This window comes from Aulonocara stuartgranti, assembly GCF_965226115.1.
Source record: "Aulonocara stuartgranti genome assembly, chromosome: 13".
NCBI classification, from domain to species: domain Eukaryota; kingdom Metazoa; phylum Chordata; class Actinopteri; order Cichliformes; family Cichlidae; genus Aulonocara; species Aulonocara stuartgranti.
Window position 1 is genome coordinate 23,802,979 of NC_138949.1, and position 22,061 is coordinate 23,825,039.

A 22,061-nucleotide genomic window follows, 5' to 3' on the forward strand; every position below is an offset into this window, starting at 1 on the left:
ATTATCTATTAAACATGGTGAAGGCAGTATTATAAGCATATACAGCTGCTCTCTGCTCGACCTGACGTTCAGACTGAGACAAATACTCAAAAACTGACAGGACAAAACCTGCAAATGAATAATGATCCAAAACGTATAGCAAAAGCAACCCAAGAGTTTCTCAAGGCAAAGAAAGCCCAACAGAGAGTGCTTCTCAGTTATTAAATACAAAACTCTATGAAGAAAGAATTTTAAAAAACCAACAGCAACTGAACGTGGCTGTAGTAACGACTTAGAGCACCTCGAGGGAGGGAAGGAAATGCAGAGTTTCGACCATGAGTTTAAAAACCAGCATGATTTTAAAATATTAAAACATTGTTCAGTTTGTTGTCCAGTTCATTTTGAGCCCATGAAAGGGGGGACAGTAACAGTAACAGTAAATGCAAAAATATTTGTAAAACCCTTTAAATTAAAACTCAGTCTGCCCTTTAATCACATCTTGATTGAAGGTGCAAAACTTCAGCTTTTGTCCAAAAAATTATGGACCCAGCTGTACCAGAGAACCAGACCTGCAATATACTACCATAAAAATTCTGTTTCAGTGCAGTTTAGTTTGCAGACTAATATCTGCTGAAAAAAAACTTCAGTGCCAGTTAAGTAAATTACTCAAGACTCGAGTCATTTTTAAATATGTAGATCTTCAGTAGGAACCATTTGTCTTGGGGCTTATGCCACATTAATACTATATTGAGTTTCAAAGCTCTAAATAACATTCCCACCAGCTTCCAAGTTGTAATTACAACTGGGAAACTGAGAGTTTTCGGAAACTCCAACTTAAAACTTTAAAACTGCGGAACTGTGTGAAAGCCTGTCACAGATGCCTCACCAAGTACCCCATTTGGGGTAATTAAAGTAAAACTCGCTACATAGTGTTATCTATTAACGTCCTGACTTTTTTCTGTGAGGTGAGCACTCAGAAGATGAATCTTTTTTTTTTCATGAACTCATTAAATAAAAAAAAATAATAAAAGAGATCTATTGCCAGTCTTATCCTTTAATTACATCTCAATGACATTACTCTTGTACTACTTCTTAAGGAAATGTTTGAAGGCAAAACTTTTGTTTTTGGATTAGAATACTTCTTCAAGTATTTCCTCTTTGCCCAAACGCCTCAGTTAATCTTCAGACAAAGGTAGGGTGAGTTAGTTTGTATCCTTGAAGAATTAAAACTGTGAAAACACGCATTAGAAATGCTGTACCGATGTATTAATAAATATATAAAACCTCTGAAAGCAGGAGTCTTTCTAAAAACATTTCTTCACCCACATAACTGTCATGAGGAGCACTTGCAGCTGCACAGACTGAGGAGACGAACGAGTCTGCACGTTCCCATCTGAGTTTCACGTGTTGGTGCACAGGTGGTACGACGATTTCTTCATGTGACAGCTTGATTTAAGTGAACAGGGGCGCTAATGGTCAGCAAAGCATCAACAGAGCCTCTTCATAAATGTTTCACCTCCCTCCGGAGCATGCATGCACGTGACTGCATCAGTGAGACCAGCGCGTTGCTCTCTCCAAAGACAGCAGAGTTCTTACAGCTCGAGGGGAAAATCCTTAGACAACACCACTGATGAGAAGATACTTGTGCGTGTGGGTGTGTGCACTTTACTTCAACCATTCAGACACTGCGATCAGAGGCTGAGTACTCACACCACCTAGTGGCATTACGGCCTTGAATCCTTTTGGTTTTGCTTTTTGTCAAGAAGTTGTAAAAACAAAACAATTCTTGCACCTGCAAGCTAATCACCTATTCACTCCCTCCACATACAACAAACTGTGAGATAAAGCATCAAATGGAGCCGCAAGGAGTCAAAAAAAAAAAAAAAAAAAAAAAAAAAAAAAAAAAAGCTGCATTTTGCCAAAGTAATTCCCATAATTAAAACCGCAGAAACCAGAACACAGCGGTTTCTGAAAATCTAAAGCAGCCTGTGCGCAAGGGGAGATGCTGAAAAGACAAACGAGTCAAGCCAGGAGGAAATGTGTCCAGATATGGAGAGGGATGAAAGAATGAATGCTGGGAAGGGGAAAAAACAAACAAACAGAAAAACAAAAAACAGTTGTAGTTGCTCGCCGTAGGCTGCGCAGCCTCACTGAGAGGGTTTGGACTGACAAGTTGGAAACGTTAATCTCATGCCTCTGCATTCTCCTTTTCCCCATTTTTCTCCTCCCTCACATTCACCAACAGCGGAGGACATCCTACGAATCTTGTTAAGCTATTGGAAATGCTGCGTTTTTCCTCTTTGTTTACTCATCCACTTCCTTGCCACATCGATCATCACAGAGGGAATGCTCTCTCTGCCTCTGACCTCCCACTACTGAGAAACTGCCATGAAAGCTATAATGTACAGCAGGCGGATGAAGGCAGAGGTGCCCATTGTCTGCAATCATGCGTTTTAGAATTTTAATCTGCTCTTCTGCCTGCATCTAATCATGTATTTGCATGTTGGGCAACAAAACATAAAGACATAATTACATGTTATCTGTGCAATGTTTACTCAACATGTTTCCCTGTCTTGACAATTCCTGACGCTTCACATTTCGAGGCAGCGTTTGTTGAATCGTGGTTGACACAGCTGTCGCCTGTATGAAATCAGTGTTGTCAGATAGTATATCACTACATTCCCCTCGTTCCCCAAGCTATTTGTAAGTTTGACTCTTGGCTAGCAACTGCAACAAGAATCTTTTGTTTCCATTATGCAGCAGTCAGTCAAGCTGAGGGGCCACGTTCACAAACTGTCACCGCTGAGTGCTGTTAAGTGTAGTGACCATGCTTTGGACTCTCACTCTATCCCAGCCAGTTTGTCAGGGATGAGCGAGATCCAGGGGGTTTTGAACATCCACACGCACACAGGCACAAACTGGGATACAAAGTTAAGCATTCAGCAGCTGCTACACATACATGAATACAAAAAGGAAGCTAAACACCACTTGTGTTTAGTAAAGTGTTCACCTCCCGTAGCTCTGAATACATAACATTTTTTAACTTGCTCAGAATGAAAGAAAACAATAGAAGGAAGAAACCACATAGGGAGTGTACTGAAAGTAGCAACTTTTTTTTTTCTTTTTTGAGATACAACTATTTACATGTAACCAAAGACAATGTCCTTGAAAGGGGTACAAACATTTTTTTCCTCTTCCTGCAATTTTTGTTTTTAAAACAACTCAGAAATATTGTATAAAATAAAAATATCAGCTTCAGGGGAAAAAAGTAGTCTAAGCATCTGAAATGTCCATTAACTGGTATGTACAGGAGTATTTACATTCGGACCAGATTTTTTTTTTTTTTTCTCAAAGTGATTAACAGTAAAATGCAGTTGCAGTTCTGTTCACTGCAGCCCTACAAAGCAGATAAAACTAACGTTTTTACAGGTATGGCTGTCATTCAAATCAGTGATCGTACATGTGAGCAGTACAAGACAGAGGCTTTTCCAAGGATCAGGTCAACATCATCATCAAGGCTTAAATGACACCAATATAGAATAAATAAATGGGAGCTTAATGCATGTTATCCAATGCAAACATATCATGAGCAAAAACATGAAGCTGCTTGTGGCTGGACACAGGAAAATATTAGACTCCCCTAACCAGTGTTGGTCAAGTTACTTGAAAAAAGTAATCAGTAACGAATTACTGATTACTTCCCCAAAAAGTAATCTCATTACTTTACTGAATACTTATTTTCAAAAGTAATTAATTATTTAGTTACTTATTTATTTTTTAAAAACACGATTTACAACCTGAATAGGTGATAAAGTGATAGATCTTTCAGCCCAATTCTACTTTTTCTGCATAATCCATCATACAAAATGTTATCAAATGGAAAAGTCTCTTTTTAAAACTTGTTTTATCAGTTTTAATCTTTTAACTTTATGCATCAAGCAAAAATTTAATTATATGCAACATTCTCTGACTGGAAGAAATTTGTTTAATATTTAAACCTATTTTCTGCACATTCCAGCACATAAAATACATTTTTTTGTGTGTTTACACTCACTCTTTCAAATAGATGCAAGTAAAACACAGCAGAAAATAAATAAAGTCAAAGACTCAGCGGTCCTGTTGCTCTATTTTCACCTGTAAAGCAGGAGTGGCATAGGCGGAGGTTTACCCTGGTGCAGGTGTGCCGCAGTGGTCAGTGGAAGAATCCGCGAGTTTCTCTGTGAGTTTCTCATTACGTCGTAGCTACTCGGTGCTTGCTTGGAAGTTTAGGGTTTTTTTTCGCTGTAAAAAAGTTTTCTTCCCACGCACGATGGACGCTAATGTTTTTGTCACTTTTTATGGAATCAAACTCAAAGTAAGGTCAGTACTTCCACGCTTTAAACGCTGCACGCTCATACTCTCTCCCACACTCAATATATGATCCATTGTTGATCTGCACACAGCTGTTGTCACGAACGTCGCACTCGCTTACGTCACTGTCATGACATTCTCGCAAAAAAAAAAAAAAAAAAAAAAAAAAAAAAAATCACGGTTTTAGTAACGCAGTGTTCCTACGGGAAAGTAACGGTAATCTAATTACCGTTTTTGCAATAGTAATCCCTTATTTACTCGTTACTCGAAAAAAGTAATCGGATTACAGTAACGCGTTACTGCCCATCTCTGCCCCTAACCCCATCCCACTTATGTTGATCAACATGTGCATAATATTTTAGTGATTGATGTTTAAAAACTACAATTTAAGCATAAATTTAGCCACTCAGATGTGCTGTGCCCAGCCACACAGCTGTATCACAAGGGGTGGATTATAATGAGGCGATGTTGGACACAACTGGGATCTCATTACGTAGGCTTTGCATTTTACACAAGAGGAGAACGCATTAAATTAAATACATTAAAAATAACTTCATTACAAACATAAAGGAAGCACAACAATCATAATTTTGAGTAATCCATCACGTTATACCAGTGAGTTTAAATGCATACTCTAATTACACACGGCTGAATTAAATGAACTTTAAATAATCTAAACAAACTAAAATGTGAGCAAACAGACAATGGCTGAGAAGAATTCTAACTTTTAGAAAAGCTCGTAATTTTCCGAGTGCCGTCACCAGTCAAATAACGGACATCCTATTAAAAGTCAGTATGTCACGCAGTCCTGATTTCTTTAACAGTAACTCATAATTTTGGTAGAGAAATGCCCTCAAGGCAAAAAGAAAAATCTAAAAATATAATGAGCCAAAGCCTACAAAAATCAAGCTCCCAAAAATTACTCGGCACAAAATGAAAAGCTTAGAAAATAAGCTAGAAATTCGATTTCCCTTAAACATTCAAGCCAATTGCAAATGTGTAAGTCAATGGGATTTTGCATTCAAAAATCATTCCATACAGGTTTTACGTACAGACACATCATTCAAACGTCTGTGAAAATGATTTCATGCTAATCTATGATTTCACCCTTGGCTTGGACGTGGACACGCACAGAAGAAAATGTAATGATCCATAAAATTTGATTCAGTGGTTCACACTCCAGCTAAGCAGCCAGAAATCAAGACCCGGCAGCAAACGGGAGACGACTCCTCAGTGGCCTGCTACCGTCACACATCTCGGGACGATGTGTGAAGACGTCTGCTTCGTTTAACTTTCCGCGGATTACGGGGATGTAGCCTCGCGTCTGCCCGATTCTCACCTGAGGATGAATCTGGATCTGACTCTAAATGGGCTGTTAGCCGAGTGGAACTGAAGTTGTCTGCATGTCTGTCAGCTAGCAGGGCTTTGGTTCGGGTTGTGCTCCAGACAGGGAGTGAAACTTGTGTATATCTGTATGCGTGTGTTTACGCACATGTCAGTGTATGCCTTTTTTCCTCAGAGTTTAGAGTGATCGCAACATCTGCTGATCAGGTGAAGTCAAGAGAATGCTGCTAAGACTCCAATGGCCCCTTGTGGCTTCTAATGGGTAGTGGAGAACAAGAGTAACCTGGAAACCGTTTAATGTGCAGTCGGAGTAAGAGCTCGATAGTTTGCTGTCTGTTAACAGTGCTCCAGGTAGTCGATGACCCGTGAGATGGACTTCTGTCCTGTGGTGCCCATTGCACACTGTGTGGAGACAGAACAGGAAAAACAAAAACAAGTGTGTGAGGATGCCAACAACTTTACTTGTGAGGTCTCGATGCAAACACTGATGATAACAGGATGCTTCTGTTCAAAGGGGATGTTTATGAAACAGATGGTTCCAATCTTCAGCTCTGACAGGATGTGTCACAATCAAAGCTGCTGCAAAACACACATCTGTGGCGTGGTAGTGCTAGCATCACAGGAATCATTGAATTATTTGAAAATTATGTTTTGCAAATTTTAGCATTTCGATTATGCCTCTTGGACATAAAAAAATATTGAATTGTTAATAATCTGTTGAATACATTTAGTATTATAAAGAAGTAGTACTTCATAAAAGCCAAGTGCTACTATAAGCTTTTTATTTTTTGGAAGATGAGCAACAATCAGAAAGGCTTTCATTTATTCATCTTTCAAATGTTTTGAATTCCTAAGTCATTTCATTAATAAACAGAAATAAAGGCTCAGCATTTCACTCACTTTCTAGGGGGTTCTGAAAGGAGCTGAACTGAGCTATAGAAAAACTGCAATTATTTGAAACTAAAAGGGAAAATGTGGTATTGTACAGAATTACTGGGCCTCAAGAATGTTTATTTCATCCAAGCCACTTCACTGCACAAAAATGTGCTTTTGCTCAATGGGTCCAATTAAACGGCTTTTCGTATCTTCAGTTTAATTTGCCTGAAGCCAAGGATTGCATCAACACTCAGAGGCGTTAGGAGGAGGGGAAAAAAAAGGACGAAGACCTTCAGTGTCAGTATTTTCACTACACTGTCACTAAAATATAAGTATTTTTTGTTTGTTTGTTTTTTAAGAAAAACACTTTGATTTGTTGAGCCTGTATAATTCATCATGTATTTGCATAACTGTAGATCATTTTAAACTTCGTCAATCTCAACATGCATCATCACGTAACACTGATAACAGAGGGCTGATCTGAATAGTCACACTCACAGTGAGGTTCATGAAGCTCAAGAACTTCTTCAGCATTTCTGTCATGATGGAGAAATCTCCTTTAGGTAGATTTTCTCTCACAGTAGTCACATTAATCTGAGGATGGCAAAAAAAGGAAGTGAGCAACAACACATATTATAGATTTTTTTTAAAGATCTGGACAAAACAAAATGTATAAATCTGCACCGGTTTTTACCTGGCTGCCCTGACAGAGGCAGCCCAGCAGCAGGGCTGTGTATGAAGCAACAATGCTGTCCTCCATATGCTTGCCTGCGTGCTGCAGAGCTGCAGTAACCACAAAGGAGAAAGACAAGGTTTCCCAATATATATTTAGCTGTAATTCACTGATCAGCTCACCCAACACTTCTACACAGCATTAAAAACAATGAGTCCATGATGTTCACAAGAGTAACATTAACTCCTGTTTTACAGTGCTCATGGAGGTCACATTCAAAGGACTAGCAAGTACTAAAGAACAAAGGTTTGTATTTCGCAACCTAAACTTCAATGGAGCTGCAAAAACTAATCAACTGTAACAATAGCTGGACACAGGTTTCATTATTCATTAGCAAAGCCTGTTATGATGCAAAGCATGCGCTGTGGCAGAAACTAACGACGCAGCTGAGAAAAGCATCAAGGCTAAAGCTAAACAGATTAAAGTGTAGAAGTCAATTTGCCAAAAATCATGGCAGCACTCTACATCAAAGCCTGAGAAGAACATTGAAGGCAAAACAACAAGAGCTGTTGATCTTGCATGACAAACTGACACAACATCACTCAATGACCAGAGAAAGTATGGTGGAGACTTGTAACAATCCCCCCCCCCAGATATACTTATGGGGTTCCCATGTTATTTTCAATAAAAATCATTGTTTTGTTTTTTTAAATGGCATAAATAAATAAAAACTAAGAGCAAGCAATTTGAAAATTATGTGTTATATTCAGGCTTTTATAAACAAGCTTAACTTGTGAAGACAGCACTTTGATTTTTCTTTAACAATTTTCCTTTCTTTGGGAAAAAAAAAAAAAAAGTGATGCAGCGAGATAAAATCCTACCAAAGACACAGACAGAGAATAATCAATGACATATTTTTAAAATATTGGGTGGATGTGCACGGGTGCGACCTGGCCATCCTAACCCATAGTAATTTAAAGATCAGGAATCTACGAGTTCAAAAAAACAGAAAAAGTTTTCTCCATGTCGATCTAGAAGTTTTAAAACTTTGGGAAACATTAAAAAGAAAAACTGGAAATGTCATCTCAAAGGAAACTGCCCTTCCTTTGTCTGCACAATTTCTTACACAGCTTATACACAAAACTCAGAATTTTAAGATGAATGGATTAATAAATGAAATTATTCCCATTATGGATAAATGTTGTGAATCTACCCCCTCCTCACCCCCAATCATTTGGTGTGTAAAATTCAGCGAGAATGTCATTTGAAAAGCCAGAACTGAGTAATGTTGGATAAATTAGTTTTAAAAACAAGTTTTTGTTATTGAAGACAAGTGTGGTCTCCCTTAATAGCCTTATTAGAGATTCGGTTAATGAATTCTTAATAGGGATATTTTTCAAAGCTTTATAGTTACTGGTATCTTCATCCTTATTGCAGATATTATTAACTCATGCTTAAATTGAGTCAGCATTTATTTGGATTGTAATTTTACTCAAAGCTACAAACAGCTCCTCTTATACGCACAAACCCCAAAATATCTACCTTTATTTAAGTCCAACTCTTCATCCTCCTCTTCTTTCTTCTCGGGTTGGCTGTCATTTGTTTCGGATGCCACCCACTGGATCTCTCCTGATGTCTCTTGCCACTCTCCGCTTTGGTCTAGTGCCGGTTTGGGGGCCTCACTGATGAGGTCGTCAGTCTTTGCCTCAGCCAGGATGGCAGCACGCTCCCTCTCAAGGAAGAGCTGGGATTCCAGGGGAAATAAACAGATGTGAACTCTAAACACAAGCCAAAAAACAGGAGCCAAGTAACACAGCAAATTTTTCATAATTCAAAGGGAATAAAAGAGTGGCAGTTTAGCTTGACAGCAAAGGTATTTCATCTTGGCAAAGTTAGGAAGCAAATAGGCATGCCAAATACTGTGAAACTAGCCTGTAATACTTGGGCATGAAAAGTAATTTTGAGGTTAATTGCCATTTTTTTCTTTAAAAGTTTCCAGACTTTTTGAAAATCTGCAAGAACTCTGGCTGCAGTGACATTGATTAAAAAAGAAAAACCTAAATAAAAACCTAATTTTGAAATTTTAATCCACAAACAAGCAAGAATTTACTTACACTTGCTTATTACTCAATACTGTGAGCAAACAGAGGTGTGCATTTAAAGCAGTGAAGAGATGTTTAACACTCCCGAGAAAGATGTGTTACCAGGTAAATGAGTGGTTCACGAGTTCTATGATACAGACAAAAGAAATTGCAACACAACACCCAATCACTTTGTTTCTGCTTAAATTAAGAATAGGAAAGATGTATTCAGCTCTTTAAACTGTATTAAACTATTGTTTTGTGGGGGTTTGGTTTGTTTTTTTAAACAAAAAGACAAAAGAGAGCCACATCCAGTGACTGCTAAAATATTGATGTATGAGTTCTGGCACAGTTCCTACCTTCACCAGGGCAGCCAAAGCACCGCAGGACTTGGGCTTGTCAGCCGTATCTGCCTGAGTCTCAGCTGACTCTGCCAATGTGTCAGATTGCGTTGGGTCAGCAGGCTGCATGAGGCTGTCTTCCAGACAGGTGTCGTCGACATTGTACTCCATGTCCACCAGACAGTGGCGGTTTCTGGAGCTGTACTCCACAAGGTTAATTAGTAGACCCAGACCCTGGTATACACCACAGAATACACAAATGAGACATTCACATACATACATAAACTGTCAGCAACTGTGCCGTTGCGAAGATGTTTTCTGTTGTTGAAGAGAACCTTACCAGCACACGCACGTCAAATCGCTGCTCCTGGGGGATGTAGCGTGGGACTTGAAGGACACAATTTAGAGCAGTCACTATTAGCTGATCCTGTTCACCCGTCTTAGTGCTTCCCCACTCTGTAGGCAAAAATAACCTTATTATTAACCTCTGCTCACACATGTCAACATGATTCCCTGCTAAGCACCTGAATATTATAGCTCACGGTACAGACTATAATCATACAAGATACAACTGAATTCTAGCTGACCACATTAACACGAATATATTCATTTTGTACAGAAGTACACAATGAGCCATTTCATCTTTGTATATTTATAGAACTACAATCCAAACAAAAAAACTACAGTAAATTGAGTTTTAGCAGTTTTCCATAAATAGTATAAGAAAAGAAAAAGGAATGAGAATACCATTGTCATGGGTAAGGTTGAGCAGCACTCCAATAACAGCCCTCATACAGTCCTCCACCGCCTTTCCCACATTTGTGAAGCTGCAGTGAGGCAGTGCAGCAGCCGATGAAGACAGAGAGGTGTTGTTTAATGCCCTGCTGTACCGCTGGATCATATCCTCACAGTATCGCAAAGCTCTGATAAAAGTAAGAAAAAGATATTGTTGACAGAAAGTAAAAAGTGACATAACAGAAATAAAGAAAAATATTAAAGTGCAGAGTGGAAAGATAATCCTAAATGCAGAAAGTGCAACGAGCTTGAGCACAATTGATCTTCGATATACTGTGTTCATGAATGCAAACTAAGAAGAATCCATGGTTAAAACTAAGATGTAACTTTTGCTATCAATTTTAGAAACCACAGACCTGGTTATTGGTGTGGTTACCTTTATCCAAATCTATTATCCTAGGATTATTTTTATTTGCCCTAATGTTGTTTTTGATGGGCATGAGAAGCTTTAGAATTGCCCCGAGGTGATGATGAGTAAAATGATCTTACAAAAAGTAAAAGAGACAAAGTGAAAAGGACCTGTTGTCACGATAGCCACTGTGTCCCAGTATGTCTGTAGACAGTCAATAATAGCTGTAAGCAGTAGCTGGTGCTCACCTGGCAGAGGAGACAATAAGCTGAGAGTCTTTGTAGGCAATCAAGTAACTCTGATTTTCAGGGTTCTGCACTGTAACCTGTTGGCAGGAGATGAAAGAGAAATGAAATCAATAGAGGGAAAAAGTACACCAAGAACCTTGAAAACAAGACAAGAAACACAAAATTAAGGGAGACCCTTTATGTTTAGCTCGGAAAGCTGAATGGCATTTTAAGATATAGCTGATAAAGACACATTCAGTGCTTTAAGCAGAGGCATTTAATCGGGTAACAAAGGTCACCAGCCAATTCACAGCTTAGTACTCAATTACTGTTGTCCTGGCTCACTCTAGTGTGACTTTGGTGCAAGAGAGAATCCAACTTGACAGAACTGTACTTACACTTTCAAGCACTCTCAGACACCTCTCAGCCCCCCATAAAGATGCTACAAGGTTCTCCTTGTCATCCTCTTGGCTCAGGTTGTCAACACACTCTTTCACTGTGGCAATGCAACACACACGACATGTGGCAATTACAAACCGTGACAAACAAAATCATTGCATAGGTATACACATATGCACTGTACAGCATGGCTTTGAGCACATTAGTATCCAACACCCACCTTTGTCAACAATATGGTCCAGGCCTCCCAGTAGCCGGAGCTCCTCTTTGAACCAATCACCAGCTCTCTTGGAGGTTAACGACAGAAGTGTCTCCATGGCAAGGTGCCCTGTCTGCAGGGATAGAGGACAGAAGCATGTTTAAAAAAAACATCACTGGAATTTTATGTATGCTTGTATTACAAACCCACTATTGTAAAAGTCGTCTACACTAAAACACACATTTCCCCCCCTAATTAAGCTTGATAAGAAGAAATATAAACCAGTTCACCAAGAAAACATTACTAGGTAGTAAAGCATATGTAATATTAATGCTGTCATTTTATCAAATCAGCAACTTTTCTGACTGAAATATTGTCGATCAGTTGTGACAGGTCAAAACTGACAGCTGAGCTGCAGTAAGATTAGTGTATTTGCATGCAGAAGGGGGTGCATACAAAGAGGTCAGACTGACAGATTATATTTTTATGAAAAACCTTTCCATTAAAGTAGTTTAAAAATGTACATAGTGTTGCTTATTCAATAAATATATGAACAAGAGACTGTGGTTACTGATTAAATCCAAGATTCACCAGTTATGTGATGATGTTATGATTTCTTTATTGATGGACAACCTACCGTGATGTTTTCTAAGTCAAGGTGCTTGTTGTGCACAGTCTCGCACAATTTCCTGATCTTCTCTTTGACCTTTGCCATCTCCTTTGCTGTGAGCTGATCCTGGTGACCCGAGTAGTCCTGGTCTAGTTCCAGCAGCTTGATCATTAGCTCCAGACATGCCCTGTCCAGATCCATGTTAAGACGATCCCGGCTCAAAATGTACATCAGTGCAGCCGTGCACAGAGCGAGGTTCTGATAAAATGACAGATCAGGTTTTACAAAGGGGTGCAGGCAGTGTAGATCATATGGAGAAAGCTCTGGATCAGTAAGAAAAAGCTTATTGTGTGTCACTTTCACTACATAGTTCTCAAAATTACAAAATTTATACTTAGATATATATAAAAACAACATGAGTTGATTCAAAGTGCTATTCAGTCAAGGATTACAACCAGAATACAAAGAATATGTTAAAAACAGCACCAAGAGAAAAACAGAAAATACACACAAAAGAAATAAATAAAATAAAGATTAAGACAAACTGACATCAAAAAAGGTCCATCCGGTCACAAATACTGCCATATCATAAAAACATAATACCCACCACAAGCTCTTCGCTTATTTAAAGGAAAGACTAATATATTTTAAGACACTACATTAACAACAGAAAACCTACTTGTTGAGCAAAAAATAAAATCACAAACCTATTTATACGTGTGCATATCTAACCCTGGGATGTCATTTGAATAACTACTGAGGTCTCCTTGCACTCTTCTTGCATTTTGATAATTTAATACCGAAGAAACAGGGCTCGTGATTCAACACTTCATCTTAGATGGAAAAGTAATGGTTCATGTCACAAAATAAATTGTGAAAGCACAAGTTATTCAAACATTGTATTACCATCTGTCAAAACTTCAAGGGAGATGATAGAAAGAGATTGTGGCAAGAGGTGACAAAAAAATAATTAATTAAAAACAAAACTTTGACTGACCGGGTGTTGTGGAGCATCGTTGAGCATTTTGAAGACCTGTGCGACTTTCCCTCTTGCCCTCAGGTGCATCCTGAAACTGGGCATGGCACACCGTGTGGCCAGGCTGATTATACTGGAGAAATGAGGGAGGAAAGTGGAGAATAGAGGGAATGTTAAAGATAGATTTATGACAATGAAATCAGCCTACTTTTAAATTAAAATGTCACAAATGGCAAACTAAAGAAATATAGGGAAAGATTTAAAGACTAAGGCTTCAATGTTGCCCATGCTATGCATCAATCCAATGTTCTAATGGTATAAAACAACAACAGCCTGACTTTGGCTTTCTGCTGATGCACAGCATGGATCCAATGCAAGCATTAAATTATTAAGCTGTTTTTCTCAGTGTGAGAAAGAGACTGGGAATGATTCTTTTATGTGTAAGGAAATGTCAGTGTTGACTTAAACATCACCTTTCTAATTCTGTAACTTCATATATCACAAATAAAAAAAAATGTCCAATTTATTCAATAGGTAGCAATAAGTAAAAACAAATAAATACAAAAAAAAGACTATAGGACGAAAAAAAAAAATACAATGTAAAACTAATTTAGTTTATTATTATAGTTAATTATAATTTTATTATCATCATCATCATCTCAACTCATTATGACAGTTATTTGAAGCTCTTCAGTCATTACTTGACCAGTTTGATGTACAACATTGTAAACATACAGTGAAAACTTGTTGGTGTCCCAGGTGTGAGACACCTTCAGAAGTGCTAATGTTTTACATATATTAGCCCAGACATAATGTAAATATCGGATTGGGTGTGGTGTATGGCCACACATTAACTACCTGTACTGCATTTCTAGTTTAAATTATGAATAAAATCACTTAAATCCTATGAAAACATTGGATAAGAAGTGTGATTTACATCATAGTTTCAATGTTTTAACTAAATGTGATTTTGTTATCACATTTAGTTAATCAGTGACACATGATCAATAATTATTTTTTCATGGTTTCAATGAGAGAGCAATGCTGTGAAAATGAACGCAGAACAATATTAGTTTAATCTTGGATATTTTTTTTTTATTATTCATAAACGCTGCAAGTGAAAAATCACAATTGGAAGTAAAATGTGATTAACAGGCTGAGGCACAACGGTGGAAGGGAGGCGAGCATATGCAAAGGGACAGAAATGATTGAGAACTTTAGCTACACATGAAGTCTCTGGGCTGGAGTGCAATTCAATTAAAATTGATCATCTGTGCTTGTTTTTAAAGTATTAACTCTGCGTTTTCTACCTCCTACTACTTTGTTGCAAGAATAATAACTTACTTTATGAATTTTGGTTTTAGGTACTTTTATGAAATATTAACTGGCATATGCTTGTACCAGTCACTGAACTTTGTAAACTAAGTAACATTTAGCAAGTCACAACAAAGAAATTAAAATCAGACCAAATATAGAAATGTTCCTCTACAACACAACAAAGAAAAATTCCCAGCTGGTTATTAAACTTACCTAAGGCATCTTGTGTTGAGCGGCTGACTACTCTTGAGCCCCGTCTCCAGGTACTCAAAATCATCTGTGAACTCTTGATTCTCTCCAAACTCCACCACATCGTTGAAGTGTTTCACATGCTGCACCACAGTATACAGCTGGTAGTAAGGGAAATGGGGTTAATTGTAGCTAATTGAGAAGCACTGCATCTGTCCAGACCCTCAAATTGCTCACACACACACACAGCAAATTGCTCACATTTCTAAATTCCTCTATTGGTTTCACAGCCAGCAAAAGCTTCAGGTCAGTATGATCAGCAGTTGACACTGTATGTATATCTATATCAGCAGTCACACTGTGAGGGGGCTCAGCACGACACAGGATGGAGGACCTGGGTTTATAACAGAATCAGTGTGTGGTGACAGCTTAGTGTAGCTGAAGCCATTTAACCTCAGGGGATCTGTGGCTAACAGCCTGATCTGGGGCCAGAAGGCCCATCTGTAAATGACACAGGCTGTATGGGAGTAGCACTGGCACACATCAAATGAATGCCAACCCTTCACTGGCTGAGTGTTTAAAAAGGAAGGGGGGAAAAGGGGGGGCTAGGGGTAATTCATACTGGCAAGCAAACAAAATGTGAAGTAAAAACTGATCAGAAAGATTTATCTAACAACTGCTGTTACTCAGCAAATCTGTGTAACCTGGACTCACCTCCTTGTCTTCTTTTCTGCATTTGAGTGCTGTGACAATATCCTGGTTGAGTCGTGTGGGGATGGTCTCTGACTTAATGACTTTGGGTGGCGGTGGAGGAGCTTTGAACAAGCCGTCATCTTTATGGGAGTTGCTGTCCTTGCTGCTGCTCGATAAAATAGCCTAAGGACAAAAAAGAAGCTGAGAAACGGGGCTCATACCAAAGCAACAAAATCTGTTTAATGACATGTCCACAAGATTTACCACAGCTGAACAGTCTGTTAACCACACAAGTCTTTAATAAGTGCTGTTAACAGATGTCAGACGAGGTAGTGCAAAGTTAACAATAACTTTTAAATCCCAGTCGCCAGAGTCTGCTTAGCTAGTCTCTAAACAAACATTATTTCCATTGGGGTAATTCAATACAAAACATACAAGCAAACTTCACTTGCCTGGAAAAGTAATTTCACTTGAACAGCAATACTAATTAGAGCAATTAATACAGAAATTGTTGACTACTAAGAGACCAGTAAACAGTATCCTAATATGTGGACATTAAGAACACAAACACAAATAAATGGCGCTAGTTAATAGCATTTTCTTTACATAATAACCCAGTAATAGTGTTTACCCTCTCTGTGCAAAATGAATGTATACACCCTAATGAGAACTTTAAACATACAAATACACTCTTTACTCACAATGACAGATTTACATTTTTGTTCCAGTTCCTGACAAGTAAACCAAGCAGTAACCTTGCTGAAAAATTAAGACGAGGGAAAAAAAAAAACTGTGGCTTCTCTTATAGCAATTTGAGTTTGGCTCCAAAATTAATCAATGTGTGATTGACTTGTGGTATTTTAAAATGCCTAGCTTCAGCCATGAAAAGAACACCTGGCACAAAGAACAGATTTAGTCTACATAGCCAACTTCCTCCCCCATAATATCTGATTTTTTAATAGCTCACATTGACATTTTATTATAGCTTAAAACTGAAAGGCGTGCTAACATTAGCTACAGTGGATTTTGTGCAATACTTTACCTTCAGTACTCAACTGGACTAGACTGAACTTTTGAAGCATTTTTAATGTACTTATCTGATGAGTAATATGGCTTGCCAGGTGGCACAGCCCATCCGAAAAGTTTGATATTCAGTTTCAGTGATTGAAATTCAAGTATTATAATTCTGTTAATAAGCAGATACCCGTGTTTGTGCTTTGCTAGGATCAGCTGATGATTTAGCACCCCACCAACTGGCCTAAATATGGTCTCTACATCAACAAAGTCAACATACCAGCAGCTAAAACACAAATATTATGGCTTCAAAATGCAGGTTTAAGAAGCTAATAGATGATGCCACATTCTGTCCATCTTTTACTAACAGTCTACAGTCTACAGGCAAAATACAGTATCTTACCGGAGCAGTCTGAGATCGAGAGACTGGAGGCACAGGCATTTCTTCAGGTTCGGGCTGGTTCCAGTGGCGAGCATTGTACACAGCTTTAGCAGGAGACTGAAACACAGCAAGAACTTAAAAATTTGTCAGTTAACTAAACGGATACACATATTTAGTGATTACTAACAGCTGGCATAAGAAAATACTGATGGTGCTTTCAGATTGGTGCATTTCAGTGATGACAGTTTAAAAAAAATAAATTAAAAAAATTACAACAACAACCTATATGCCAATATTTTATTCTCTAAAGAATACCACGTTCCAGCTGTAAATGAGCAGAACTGAACCCATAAACACTGCATGCTGAATTCATGTTGATAGACTAAGACAACAGCAGCCTCAGTGTAGAACACAACAGTCCCCAAGCAGCACAAAACATTTCCTGAAAATGACAGATTGTGAAACTCAATTATATCGTACAAAGACAATGTAGGAAGTTTTGCTGAGGAAGTAGAAAGAATAACTACACAGAATTAGTAAGACAGACTACAAATAACCCAAAGCCACTTCAAAACATGATCTAGATAAAGAGAGAAAATGTGGGCATTACACAAAACAGCACAGCATTACAAATCAAAGCAGAGTTATGAGAAAATATGTGCCTGATGAAGAGGTAATATCCAAATCCCCTTCAAAGTGGAAACCCATGCATGCTACTGAACGCACATTTATGGGATTCAAATGAGACTGCTGTCAAAAGTTATTCCCTGGGCATCACAGTTCAATGCCTTAAGTCTCTGACTGTAGTTCTAACCTGCATCACTGCTGAATCACAGAATTGGATTACATAAAATGACAACCATATAAATTTAGTTTTCAGTCGAGCCTCTTACCCGCCCACTTGCTCTATTTTTCTCTGATGCTCTCCTCACTCTCGTTATCTCAGGCTATTTTCAGACAAGCTGGGCATTCTGTTATGTAAATGTCATCTAAACATCAATAAGCCAAGACGTGTCAGACCTGCTTTAAACCCTGGTCAGGAGTAAGGTCATCAAAAGTGCTAGATGACTTGTACTGAGACACTTAGATTGATCAGACTGCAGTTAAAAGGTTTGTGCCTATCCCTTGTCTATGCAGTTGTTAAAAAAAAAAAAAAAAAAAAGTCTCATGGGCAAATATTCAAAGACACTGGATGGCACAGGACAAAGAAAACATTTGGTTGAAAAGCGAGCCAAGAAACACACGGCCAATTTTAAAACATGCTTAAATACCTTTTTGGGTCCACTGAAAATCTTTTTCAGTCCACTGCCGACGTCCTTGGATTTGTCACTTGGCTTCCCTGAGCGTGCTTTCTGGCCCTCGGTACCACCAGGACTTGAGTCATCGGAAAAGTCAAAGGCATCTGCTGGATAAACCAGATTGTTGATGATTAAAGGGAAAAAAAAAAAAAAGCATGAGTTTGTAAATGGATGGAATATTAACCAAAGTGGGTCATCCAAGCACTTCTAATTTAAAGAGAGGTTTGAAGTTTATGTCGTTACATTGGATCATGCAATAAAATGACAATTACACCAACACCAGATCTGTTTTTAAGGACTGCTTTTACCTGTATTACTGCTAGCATGACTGTCTTGAGAGTCACTGGTATGAGGGCTATCCACGCTGGAGCTCAAAGCAGCTAAGGCTGCGGCTGTCTTCCTGGCCTTCTTTTCTTTGGCTTGGGAGCTCTCATCATCACTGTCACTCTCACTCAGGTCATCAAAGCCAAAGTACTTGATCTTGTAGCTACTCTTGCCAGCTTCTGAACCCTCCTCCCCCTCCTGGTCCTCTTTGTCCTCAAAGCCAAAGAACTCTAGCTTGGTCTCGGTCTTGGTCTTCTTGGTCTTTGTCTGTGTGGGTCTGAACCTACAAACAAGAAGAATATTTTTTTTTTTAGATTATTTTGTTTTGAAGTATTGTGCCTTATGGGATTTTTCAAAGGAGATAGAAACTGAAGCAGGACAAAGAAAAAACTCTTTTGTAGAAACAAAGAAAAGAAAATGGGATTTCAAAGTGGGTGCCTAAAATTACTTAGCTGAGTGAATAGAAAGCTTTTTTGTCAATAAATGTTACTGTTTAGAGACATCTAAAAAACTGTAGACTTTACAATATAGAACAAACACTAATGCACGTTTCTCCAAATAGTTGATGTCAATAGTTTAGTTTAAAAATAATTCTTATCAAGTTAATTCCGTATAAATGGCTGACATGAGATGAGATCACACACACAATGACACAGACAGAGCACACATTTTTGCCACCATCTGCCATTTTGACTTGTTAGAGGGGATTTAACATTAATCTAACAAACTAAAGGTTCACTCCCTGCTGCCTCTCTTGCCACTGGTGATTCAATCTGACCTGCCTCTCAAAAGCAATGAAATGAAAGCGCAAGAACATATCAAACTTCAAAGTATGACCCGAAACTTTGAATTTTAAAGCCAGGGACACATCAAGGTAAAGCACATTCTTTCAGAGCAAAAGTCTGGCCAATACTGTATAACAATACGATACATGAAAGCATAATCTAAGTGCCAATGAAATCTTTATTAAACCTGAACTTCAGTAGCGTCTGCACTTTGTTCCTCAGAATATGAATGAATGACATTTTTATAAGACCCAGTACTAGTGAGAGATGAAGCAAAGTGTGTATGAGCACACAATGAAGTAAGATATAAGGTAGTATGTATTATTATATTTAAATTACTAACCTACCACATGATGGCTGCCTTATGGTATCGTGTATACACGGTAATAAATATTTAACCTGAAAATATTTACTACAAAAACAAAATCTTGAATGACACAAGAAAATATACTCAAGTCACCCATCCATGTAATTAGCAATGGTGGATAGGCTACAATTGTTTAAATAAGAATTCAGAACATAGTATTTTGAGAATTCTCCCTGCAATGTGGCTTTTAAGACACAGAACTATCAGCCTTACCTAGTAGGTTTGGGTGGTGGTGCATCTGATTTCTTCTTCATCTGCCCTGCTTCTCCAAGGTCAGCTGGGGGAGCGAGGCTGACCAGTTCGTCAATGCTCCGCTCCATTGAGTCCTGGATGGTGACATTGCACACTGACAGGCAGGAAGGGTGGAGAACCGTGTAGTCCCGTACCCTCCCACCACCCCTTCCCACAGGCTTGGCTGCTGTTTTAGCACTGGCAGCAGTACTACTTGCACCAGCAGAAAGGGCACTGTTGGGCTTATCTTGGGCACTTGCACCATCAGTGGACTTGTTGCTGTTACTTTCTGCAAGTTCAGACGATGATTTGTCAGGACGGCCTGGCCGCTGGTATTTTTTGCAATTTGAGGCCCTCAGGGTAAATGGGGAAGGGGGAATATTGTCCACTGGCTCTGGTGGGGCCTCCGCTGAAGGCTCCACCTCTGCACCTTTCATTTCATCTGACAGCAAGCCATCACAAGAAGATGAGGATTGGAAGTCCCTGCTACCACCTGGCACATCAGTGAACAGTTTAACAGATGTGTCTATATTAGGAGAGGAGGAGGTGGACCTCTGGGAGAAGTTCTGATCATCAGAGAGGACTGTGCTTGACAAAGAGGTCCCCCATGCAGGTTTCTGGCTGCTCTGTGATTCACTTTTGTACCACGGCTGGTTATTTTTACCTACTTTCTCCTCTGTTTTTTGTTTGCCTTTGAACAAAAGAGAAGATAAATGCAGGTTTGTTTAAACAAAAGACAGGAACTACTATGCTTCTATAATAGTTAGAAATCACTGTAAAACTTAAATAAGCAGGTTAAAAGAAATTTGGATAAGGAGTTTAAAAAAGTGCATGGAAAAAAATGAAAACTTACTCGTGAATGTGGCTGTTGAACATGCAGAGGACTGTGCATAAGTCACAACAGCGGCTGTCCCAGTGCTTTGCACTGTGGTGGTCTTCATCACCTCCCCTTCAGCAACTTTTGCTTGCGACACGTTGTGGGAGGTTACAGTCTTGGACTCTTCATCACTGTCAAAGCCAAACGGGTCTTCCTCACTATCACTGTCCTCAAGCCTGGGCCTTTTGGGGACCTCAGAAACGTCAGGTTTTAACAAAGGCCGTTTGGCTCCGAGCTGAGCCTTGTAGGTGGTCTCCCCCCATTTGGTGGTCAGAGTGGGCTTTTTATTGGAAAAGACCTCCTCAAATTTCGAGTTAGCCTCCCCACCTTTGCGGTTGTACGTTTTGCCGAATCTGGATGTCATGTTGGCTGCTCTATGTTACATATTCCCTGTGAACAGCAGCAGAGACAATAAAACATTTACTATACCAATAGATCATCAAGAACATTATAATCTGCGCACTTAAATTGATACGAACGACTTAGCAAAGGAGTGTTTAAAAAAAACATAAAACAAAAACAGGCTGTAATCGTCATGAGTGGTTTGGGGAATGTTATTTATATTAATCCGGCTAAGTTATGTTTCAGCTGTTGGCTGGTAGCGCACAAAGTTAGCATAGCTAGCTCAAGCGGTATAGCTTTCCAAACCATCATCGGTAAATGTGAGCAACACGACAGAAAGCGTGAACGATTTAGAGCAACTTTAATACAATTTGAAACTCTTTACCTATCAGCACATACTTACAGGACAGCTAAGTACTGTGTTAACTCTAGCTCAGTCAGCCCTTGTTTGTAAAGTTAACTACTATAAAGTTAGCCACTAGCCATTAGCTTAACATGGCTAACTATGCTAACGTAAGTCTGTTTACATTTCTCACCTGGCTGCCTCAAATGTCAGAAACCTTGCGTTTGAAACAAGTTTTAGTCTTTTGACGTAATGGTCTGAATGGAAATACTATGGTGCAGAAATCGTCCGTAATTACAAATGAGTAATAATGCAGTGTTACCTTTTAACTCCAGCGAAAGGCTAACCGTCCGCTTGTTTTTTAGCCAGCCGGCTAGGCCTGATTTCCCACTCGCACACAAATCAAGCGGGTAAAGTCCGCTCAGCAGAGTACAAACACCATTACAAAGACATCTCTATTCCGAATATGTCCACGCAGCGATGCTTATCAACACAGAAATGCGTACTTAACGCATCGGTGCCTGTAACAGTCTATATATGGTAGATAATCCGGACTTTTTGCATTTTGTAGTGCTACGGACGGCCATTAAAATATCCCCTCCCTCCTCGATGCTTGGCAAGACCCTCATGTAAAGGGCTGGTCGAAGGCAATCGACCAACCAGCAACAGGAAAGGTTTCCTGTGCGTTGAGACTTTGTGA

General features: G+C 39.0%; 1 protein-coding gene across 2 annotated transcripts; it reads right to left on the reverse strand.

The window, feature by feature from the left end:
- Positions 1 to 3,071: 3,071 nt before the first annotated feature.
- On the reverse strand, positions 3,072 to 22,061 carry wapla (WAPL cohesin release factor a). Of its 2 annotated transcripts, none has more exons than XM_082558352.1 (20): positions 21,684 to 22,061; positions 20,653 to 21,066; positions 19,782 to 20,490; positions 18,401 to 18,699; positions 18,066 to 18,196; positions 16,816 to 16,911; positions 15,420 to 15,581; positions 14,730 to 14,866; positions 13,221 to 13,332; positions 12,251 to 12,481; positions 11,635 to 11,746; positions 11,414 to 11,511; positions 11,037 to 11,113; positions 10,392 to 10,567; positions 9,985 to 10,100; positions 9,663 to 9,878; positions 8,765 to 8,966; positions 7,244 to 7,332; positions 7,048 to 7,143; positions 3,072 to 6,075 (listed from the first exon to the last, which is right to left on the reverse strand). In XM_082558352.1, the coding sequence occupies exons 2-20, from the start codon at positions 21,038 to 21,040 to the stop codon at positions 6,010 to 6,012; spliced, it is 3,513 nt and encodes a 1,170-aa protein (XP_082414478.1). In that variant the 5' UTR covers positions 21,041 to 21,066; positions 21,684 to 22,061; the 3' UTR covers positions 3,072 to 6,009. The 2 variants fall into 2 exon arrangements, with proteins under 2 accessions (XP_082414478.1, XP_082414477.1); XM_082558351.1 differs by having other exon boundaries at positions 18,066 to 18,199.

Excerpts from the sequence above, each read along its gene's own strand:
- wapla (XM_082558351.1), bottom strand. The coding sequence starts at position 21,040 with ATGACATCCAGATTCGGCAAAACGTACAACCGCAAAGGTGGGGAGGCT. Across the intron at positions 16,912-18,065 it reads TTTTCAGTGGACCCAAAAAG|TCTCCTGCTAAAGCTGTGTA; the intron begins GTATTTAAGCAT and ends GCTGTGTTTCAG. Across the intron at positions 8,967-9,662 it reads CTTTGGCTGCCCTGGTGAAG|CTCTTCCTTGAGAGGGAGCG; the intron begins GTAGGAACTGTG and ends CTGGAATCCCAG.